We start from the raw sequence: 9,890 nt of genomic DNA on the forward strand, positions 1-9,890 counted from the left end.
TGCTAGGTACCTCATGGAAAACTCCTTATCATGAGATGCTAAGGGACTTCCACTTAAAAAATTAAAATCCTTGCTGGCTTTAATAATGAACTTTTTATTGCTAGTCTTCCTGTCCTTCACTTTATTCCTCATTACTTCACACTATTACAAGCTAATCTTTACTTTAAGAAGCAAAACAAAAACTCGGATCCTTGGAAAGCTATTAAAGAAAAGCTGTCATGATAATAACCATATAAGTAGAACATAAGTATCTCAGCCCAGATGTCTGACAAACATGTAGAACCTATTGCATAATTCATACAATACTTGCCTCTGGAGTTCCTAGTGCTTTCACAGCATTCAGATCAGATCCTGAGGAGAAAGTATTTTTTGCTCCGTGGACAATGAGACCTTTCCCCTCTGTCCAATTTTCCAACTCAATCACTTTTTCCAGAAGTTGTAGCATCATAACACCTGCCAGAGGGGAGAGGGAGTCAAAAACACATAAAATATTGGACAAATAGAAATAATTCAGAAACTGTAAGGTGTCAAACAAGACTCTTAGGTCACAAATTTTACAAATATTTACTGAATGTCTATCAAATGCCTATCATGTTGGTACTAAGGAGTATATACAAAAGAGGCAAGCATGACAGTCTCTGCTTTAAAAGTTTACAACTTGATAGTGACCTCTTTCTCTCTCTCTCTCCCTTAATTAAGAAGTCACATAAATATGTGGTTAGGTAGAAAAAATAATGCTGGCCCTAAGTATGAGAAATCTGTACCAGTAGTTAAAATAATCTTTTTGACTTTGTAAAATAAACGTAAGAGTTGAAACAGACCTTAAAGAGTATCTGGTTGGCTGATTTTCAAACAAGGGCCTTGAGAGTTGTGTGGTGTGGGGCTAATTCATCATCTCACAACCCAACCCAACCCAACCACCATCATCCAAATCAAAGCAGTTCTGCTTGTATTAGTTTTAAATATTAGGCATCAAATTAATACTTGTTTCCGTTTGAATAAGAAGTTTTACTAATATAAATTATAAATTGTAGCTATTCAGTAGTAAGTTAAAACAAGTATTTATCTAGTCTAAATCTCTCGAGCAGTCTTACCTTTCTAATTTTATTTTTCCTAGGCTAATATAAAAACTGGCTTTTATTCTCTGAACCAGTTGAGGGTATGCAGCTGCACTGTCCAGTAAAGCAGCCACCACGCACATGTAGTCATTGAGCACTTGAAACATGGCTAGCCTAAACTGAGATGTGCAGTAGTGTGAACAGCTTTGGGCAGGAAAGGCCTCTTTGCAGGAAAGAGCTCTCTACAGGAGGCCCCTTTTGTCTTGTCACTAACCTTAAGCCAGGCACCCCCATCCTCTACTCATCTCTGGCCCTAGCACAACTTTCAGATCTTTTGATCACACAATACGTTGCCTAACCTGTTGGCTCTTTCCGTAGATCAAAGAAGTAGAAATGAAGAATAAGTAATTAAGACATGACCAGATCTCTTCCCTAGCTTCCCCTTCAGAAATCTCGAGAACAAATCTGTGTGAACAAGATAGCATCTAAAGAAAAATCACAAGAAGTCAACAAGCCTGCACACACTCGGGGATGGCGACGATTCTGACCCCTTATCTCAACGACTGAGATTACTTCCCCTTTTCCCTTTAAAACTTTCATGGCTGAGCAGAATCTTCAGAGCTGGTTTTTGGGGGACAACTGAATCCAACATCTCCCCAGATTGCCAGCATTCTGATTAAAAGCTACTTTCCTTTCTACCAACATCTGTCTCTTGAGTATTGATTTTTGAGTGGCAAGCAACCAGACCTGATTTGGTAACAGTAGTGTAAAATACATAACAGATTTCAGAGAATTGGTATGAAAAAAGAAAAGAGGAAAATACCTCATTAATAATTTTTGTATCAGTCATTTGTTGAAATATTTTGAGTACACTGGGTTAAATATGTTATTAAAATTAATTTTACCTTTCTTTTTCCTTTTTAAAAATATGGCTACTAGGAAATTTTAAATTACATATGTAGCTGACACTTGTGTCCTGCATTATACTTCTATTGGTTAACATTAATAGAGACATCTCTGAATTCTGCTGAATGTAAAGAAAAGTCATCTTGTGTTTAAAGACCCACCACTAATAATTTACAAAGTTTACAGTCTACTGAGTTATGTGTATAAGTAGGATTATATATAGACACAAGAAACTTTACTGGGATATTTTTGAACCCAATATTTCAAATGCTACTATAAAATATAATTCGCTCCCCCCACAATAAGTATGTAACTAACAAACAGAGATTGCCAAAATCACCTGGAAACACAAGTGCTGGGTAGTCAGGAAGGTAACTCATGAGCTCTTGTATAACCTCATGGTAGGATAATTCAAATTTGAGCTTTGGCAAAAAATTACAAATTATCACAGGTCCTGGACCTTGAGGTCTCTTAAATATAAAATTCTTATATGCCAAGAGTGCTGCCTAGTAAATAAAAGGTATTTACCTGTATCTCAGAGCTAGAAAGGGGCAACAAGTAGGCAAGTGCAGTGTTCTCAGTGATTATTGGAACTACATGGTTAAAATGACAGTCTTATTTCAGTTCATAGAAAAAAAAATTTAAGCTAAATAATTTTTTTCTCATTTTAGGCTTTTCTCTTTAGGTTGTAAAATCTTTGAAACATCCTTCCCTTTGTCTCCCAGTGACATTAGCTGAACACAAACAAATGAAGTTATTAAGCACTTAAAATTTCAGTGGAAAAAATAATCAAGATTAATTTGATGGTTTCCTTTTTACCAACATCCATACTCACGGATTTTTTAAAAACATTAAAATATTCACAATTAGTAAAAGAGTTCCTGGTTCAGGTGATTGTTTTGTTTTGTTTTCTCATGTTCTACAAAGAGTACCATGACTTTCAAGAATTCTTCAACAGATTTAAGGATAAAAGCATGGGACAGCAGGTTAGATTTAGTGTCATTTTTTAACTAACAAAAGAAAGCTCTCTATACCTGAGAAGGCATTCATTTTACTTGGATTGTTCAGAGTAAGAATACCAATGCCACTGTCTTCCTTCTGAAGGTCAATGGATCCACCAGGAAACTGCTCAAGTTTTCTTTTCACTTCTTCCTCATGGAAGCCATGAGAGGTACTATAAAGTGACAATCCTATTTGATGTAGCAATTTTGTCTTCATAGGGATAGGTGATGTCTTCAAAACATGTCTTGCCATTTCTGGAAAAGAAAGATAAGTATGCAGTAGTCTGGATAAACAGACACTTTTAGAATATTATACATTAATAGGCTTTAGTGGGAGACCTTTCTGTTTATTGGGAGGACTTCCCTACTTCTCAAAACACTCTCTGAGAAGTGTATAGGATTGCTTCCCTTCCCCCCCGCTTCTCAAACCAAAGGATATAAGTTACATTATTTCAGTATATCATCAGGAGATGATGACGTAGTTATAGGGCATTTACTGAGATCCAACACACTAGGAGGATTTAGAAAAATGTTGCTGTTCTGTAGTTAGCACCATCTCCTGCCTTCAGGGAGTCTTCCTCATGACAGCAGTTCTTCTTCCTTTAACTCTAAATCTAAGAATAAATTCAGTCCAGAAGTTCCCTTGGAAACAATCTCTATGCAGAAATGCTACAGAGCAGTTCCAGTCTCTAACAGAAAATTTATTTTTAGCATTATCCTTACCTTATGTAATGCTTTATAGAAAAAGCTGGAATGGGTCCTGAGGAAAGTGGGCAAAGAAATAGGAATGTATGTGTGTGGTTTCTGTATTCCCCAAACTTCTGTCACTCTTCTCACTTTATATATCTCATCTCTGGGTAATCTCCTATCTGCCCAAATGCTTTTTTGCCCTATGTAAGTACTTTTGTTCACATAAAAAATACGTTCAGAAAATTATACAAATCATAGGTTACAGTTCAATGAATTTTCACAAGGTAAATACATTCAAGTAAATAGCACTCAGATCAAGAAACTGAACATGACTCCAAATAAAAATAACAACTATCTTGACTTCTAATAACCAACATTAGCTTGCCTGCTACTGAACTTTATATAAATTGAAAAATATAGTAAATATTCTTTTGTGTCTGGTTTCAACTACGTTTGTGACACCCATTACTATTATTATGTGTACTTAGATTCTAAATAGTCCATTCTTTTCATTGTTGTATTTTATTATATGAATATATCACAATTCATCTATTCTAATGTAAATAGTCATCTGGGTTGTTTCTGGGTTTTGGCATTACAAGTAGAGCTGCTGTGAACATTTTAGTATCTGTCTTTTGGGTCAACAAGTATGCCTTTCTGCTGGCTATATCTAGAAATGGAATTAGTGGGTCAGGCAGCAGCTGGCTAAAACTGCTTGTTAAACACTGAAGAATTTTGCAAGTTGCTTTTTAAACCATAGGTAGCTTGAAATTAACCATGGTGAGAGTATTAGCAAACTCTACATATCAATCTCTCCCCGCCCCCCCCACAGCCATTTTCCGGGTACACCACTGGTCATAATGATCACATCTGTTCATTTATTTCACTTTAAAAGATACTGCCTAAGAGTTTTCACATCCACAGCTAGTGAACGTTCCAGTTGTTCCACAACCCTGTTATCACTTGCCAATGTCTTTTTTTTCCTTTCTTTCCATTTTAGGCATTCTAGAGAGTGGTATATCATTGTGGTATCACTTTGCATTTCTATGATGTCTCATGAAGTCAAGCTCCATTTTCATATGCTTGTTATTTGCATATCATCTTTTATAAAGTGCCTCTTCAAGTTTTCTTGCTCATTTTTTTGCCTTTTTAGTACTAATTTGTTGGAATTCTTTTATTCATTTGCCTACAGTTTTTATTAAAACTCGTAAGACAACAAATTCTACATTTCCATCTCTAGTTGAGACCTTATGCCCAAGTCCTCCTAAATCAAACAAAAATCTACTTCCTTACTCCTCACCTCTAGATGTACCACAGGTTTCTCAAAATCACTGTTTAAACCTAACTCACACTTTTAAAACCTGTAACTACTTTATTCCTTCCCTAGTATCCTCAACCCAGAAAGCCACAGCGGAAAACCCAATCTCCTTCCCCACCTTCATTCCTCATATGCAACCTTTTGTATTTTTCTCATCCTTTACTTCTTCTATGACTAACATAGTTCAAACCTATGTACCTGGATGAATACAGTGGTCACCAATCAGTTGTATACTACACCTTAAGATCAGAGCTATCTTTCTACTGTATGCCCCCAGAAGTACAAATCTTCATATACATTTTCAAAGAAATTGAAAAGATTTAAAATTAGTCCTTCTCAGGACTTGAGCATGAACCTAAAAAATGAACCTGAAGGGGAAATAAAGTGATTAAGGTGGGAAAATTTAGGTCTATGGAAAATGAAAGGGATGGGGGGGGGAAATACAATGTTTTTACTAATTAAAAAGTACGAAAGAGTTATGAAAAAACACAAGGATTTTGGAGGCTTCCTAAATTATCAACTAAATATAAGTATCAAGTTCTCTCAAGATTCTCTTAGCTAGCAGAGGAAATCTACACTCAAAATTTCAGGAGTTATTGAGAAATTACAAGCAATGGGGCTAGAAATAAATTAAATTAGCAAAACTTATATTCTCAGGACAAGATATATATGTGTATTTATATGTATGCTCACGACTCCAGCAATGTGCAAAAAGCCCTCTCACCCCCAACCACTGTTCTTTCTTTTTCATCTCCCCTTTCACTATCCCTAGATTCAAGTTCAGTGATCAAAGTCTGTGGGAAAAATAAGGTCAAAATATATCATTCAAAATGAGCTTGGAAGCCTTCCTTGCTTTTTAAAAGACAAATTGCAAAAAACATACATAATAACTAGATTAGCAATTAAGATAAATCTTTTAAAACAGGACAGTATTCTTTCTTGGATTATTTAAAGTAAATAGCTTCATTCTAAGAATAAAAAATGGTTGAATAGTTTCTTTGCATAAAAGCCATTAAGTAAATTACACCATGTGTATATAGGTTTTTATAGCCAAGAAGTTCAAAGGACTGGGATCCTAGTATATAAACATACATGCATATGATAAGAGCATTTGGTAAGATATAATTGGTAACAGTTCAATTGGTATTTATTGAGTTCCTATTTAGTGATCTCCCCTTTGCTAACTAGCTATTTCAGAGAGAAAAAAAAAGTATTTTTAGTTTTATCAAAGAAACAAAATACATACACACTCAGCAATAATATTCAACTCTCTAGTTGAAAATAGAACAAAATACCTCCTTTTATTAAGCTCTATTAGAGACCTGCATCAAATTTAAAATATAGCCATAACTTCATAAAAGGATTTTTTTCTCTTCACCAATAAACTTTTATCATGAAGTCTAAGAATTTTCTATAGGCAGAAATGGATCCAAAGACATTAAATCAGTGCATGGGATTATACTTTATTTCCCTTAATTCTTTCCAAGTTTTAACATTCTAAGCAGAAGTAGAACAAAAATCAAGCAACATTCTAGTTCTGCTGGGGAGTAACCAAAGAAAGAAGTAAACTCAGATCAGCTCTTTTTTTGCAGTGTCTTGTGGCCAAAATATTGGCAGAGGGATCTACTTTCAAAATACTCTCATCTTACATATTTCCAGAGTATCAGTTCTTCACCTGATTACGTTAGCACTAATATATTAGAATGAAAATTATATAGTCCCACTACCCTCACAAAACAAATCTAGAAAACAGACAAACAGAAAATAGGGCCCACATTTCCATTTTACAAGTAATGAAAGCTTACCTTTATGTGAAGCTTTCCTCTAGAGAGTGACCTGCTTGCTGTCAAATTCTGAAACAACAGGAAAGCTCTTGAAGTTCTCACTCTGCTTTTTCTCCAAATAAATACATGTAATTTTTTAAAACAAATTATCAATTTATAAAAACCTTTAAAACTTGAGACACTATTTTAGGTAACTAAATAGCCGCCTAGAATCACAAGTCTTTTGAATAGACAAGAACATACTTTACATAAAGGCTATCGGATGAAATCAAAACATTTATGAGGTTATATGAAACTGTGTGACACTACTATTCATGTATTACTTCTATAAAAGATTGCTTTCATTTACTTACTTTGAAATCAGGTTGTATTACAGTTAGCCAGAATGAAAATAAATGTAGACATGAAGAATGAAGAAAGCTAACCTAACATACTTTTGAAAAAGTAAGGTTTCAGAATGGAATGTGTTGTAGTTTCTTAACCTAAGTAATGGATACACAGGTATTTCTTTTTGTTGTTGCCTTTCTTTAAACTCTTCTTATGCTCTTTTCACTATATGCATGTATGCTACATTTCTCACTAAACATTTTTTTAACTGAAGGATATCATTCCAAATTTAGAGGGGATGGTCTCTACCTTTGCTAGTAATCTCTCCCAACCTTCTAAACTGCCGATTTCAAGACTAGTTTTCTAAGTACTCTGTTTTTTGCATAGAAGATATTTAATAAAGAACACAGATATTGCCATTGGTGGCCACATAGGTGTCTGAAGGTTCTGGCAGGTCTGACAACTGAGCAAGTGTCCTTATTAAAGGTAATGATATTTCTTAAAAATTGATGTACAGCCAGAAACCAGATAAGAACGAATTAGAGATGAAGCTCCTGCCTCCAGTAAATTCAAAAACTCTTACGGGTAGGGACCACATCTTATTCATGGCTTTAGCATACAGAGCTTTACATTTAATATTTGCGGTACTAAATGATACCTAACGTGGTTATTACCATACAGGGATTACTGTACCTAACCATCATTCCCCAAACTAAATAAAAGATCTCTATTTGCCATATAGAAAAAGTTTATTCCATTGTTGGAATTCTAGGAAATGCAAGTCCAGGATATGTAGCTACAAGTGCTCAAGGGTATTACAGTCAGCCAGAGAAGGAGATCTCCTTTTCACTGGCCCCTGGTCAGTTTGATCCAGGACCACGACTCCACCGTCAGTCCTAGCTTAGGAGCCCCTGCTCCTTTTCACAAAACAGACAAGAGCTTTGGGTCTGATATTTTTTTTCTTTTCATGTTTACAAATTGGGTTTGCATACAACACAATCTCTATTGGATCATTAATGAAAATACTAACACTTTTTAAGAAATGATGGTAAGTAATAGATAACAAAACATCGCTCTACCTATTTATAATGTCTGTAGTTGGTAATACATATTTTACAAGGGTCTGGTTAGTAGTATTCTTCCTACTTTAACTATATAACCAGATTTCCCTCACAAGGGTTAGGACTAGCCTGTTACATTCTCTAACTTCCTAGGAATGAAAGGCAATTTACCCAGTGAGTACTGAGGTTAAGACCATGTCACAACTAAGACCCGGTGCAACCAAAATAAATAAAAATTAATTAATTTTAAAGAAGACCTAGTAACTGTTCGTGGCAAATTTAAATGGGGAACCCATGACTGGACCTATTTTGCCCTACCTTCCCCACTCCTCCTTCAAAGGAAGATGCTATCGGTTTTGAGCCAACGACATTCAAAGTACCACAGCTTTCTGTAGAAGGCAACAGAGTGAAACTGTTTCCATTGGCACTGCTGCCACTTTGGATTTCTTTGTTCTCATCTCCCTCCTTTCCTCCTTTTCCTCTCTACTGGGTTCTCTCTCTCCTCTCCTCTCTTTCTTTTTCAGCTTGTGTGGTACATGGAAGCAGGGGCTGCCTTTATCTTCGGAAGGCATCTGAAGAAGGTTAAAGGCAGTAGGGCTCAGGGTTCCTTAGGCCTGCTTCTAGTCTAAGAAAAATAAGCTCTCAAGGTCACCTGCCAGATCAGTTCACAAAACTGAGAGGTCTACATAGAGGGTCAGAGCAAAACACAGTATGACCAAGCTTGCTTTTGCCTAGAATATGCTCTATGCATGTTTTGCCCCTGGGGATAAGTCATATATAGAAGAGACCACTCAATGGAAAATTCAGTTGGGGCAGAGGTCTCTTCCACATTGACCATGACTTCAGTATAAAAGAATTGTGCCAAAGAAATTTGATGAGAACTTAAATGGCTATTTAAAAAAATAAATAAATTTACCTGTTTTCCATAGTATTCTGTTTAGGGAAAAGAATAAGGAGTTAAACTAGAAAATAAGAAGGGGTAAGGCTTATAAAATCATTAGCATTTTTAAGTATTATGAAGGGATAATAGATTCAATAAATGTTATCTTCTTTCATTGTAAGGAGTCTGTCTGTTCTGTCTTCACACACTTCCCTACCTCCAATAACCAAAACAAGGGCAATTAGTATAGACATCATCAGATCTGTATCTCCTCATACTTAAATCATTACAAATTTAAATATTCATGTTACTAACATTTTTGCCTCATTGGACAACTCTGATATGCTGATTTTTCCATGGAAACCTTATAATAAAAACCTCATTATCCTTTTTCTCTATTGATTCCATATTTTTTTTCTTTTCCCCCCTCACTCTTGTCCCCCTTGCACTAACTCTCCTTTCTTTTCTCTCCTCCCCTCATATCCCCTTGTCTGTGCCACACACTAGTACCAGAGAAACTCAAGGGCACTGCTTAAGCCCATTAGATTTGCTGATCTCAAGTTTAGGGATCCAATTCTTGACATTTGAAATAGCCTATTATGGATACTTTCATCCCAATTCTAAACTCAGAGATTAAATTAGACAATAGTTCAGTACTTAGAAGATGACAAGGTGTAAACCACTATTAAACTACCATATTATCTGAAAGTGTAAGTGAACAAACAAGGGCTGAGATTCTGGTCTTTTATAAGCATGTAGTTAAGCAATCGGCATTTTGGATTTGTCCCAGGATCAGAGGCAACGAAAAGGTTCGGAGGCATTTTTGATTTTATAAATTTTCTTCAGGACAAAAAGTATGTTTAAA

At 35.4% G+C, this 9,890-nt stretch overlaps 1 protein-coding gene across 4 annotated transcripts in view; it reads right to left on the reverse strand.

The window, feature by feature from the left end:
• Nucleotides 1-9,890, reverse strand: part of ECHDC1 (ethylmalonyl-CoA decarboxylase 1) — a 45,117-nt gene that overhangs the window by 27,396 nt on the left and 7,831 nt on the right. For all 4 annotated transcript variants that reach the window (XM_019951757.3, XM_019951760.3, XM_019951756.3 and 1 more), the window contains exons 2-4: nt 6,779-6,826; nt 2,999-3,220; nt 311-453 (exon numbers count right to left, since the gene is read on the reverse strand). In XM_019951757.3, the coding sequence (XP_019807316.1) occupies nt 311-453; nt 2,999-3,218 (363 nt within the window). In that variant the 5' untranslated portion in view covers nt 3,219-3,220; nt 6,779-6,826. The remainder of the gene's footprint in view (nt 1-310; nt 454-2,998; nt 3,221-6,778; nt 6,827-9,890) is intronic.

Source organism: Tursiops truncatus, chromosome 12, assembly GCF_011762595.2.
Source record: "Tursiops truncatus isolate mTurTru1 chromosome 12, mTurTru1.mat.Y, whole genome shotgun sequence".
In the NCBI taxonomy this organism is placed as follows: Eukaryota; Metazoa; Chordata; class Mammalia; order Artiodactyla; family Delphinidae; genus Tursiops; species Tursiops truncatus.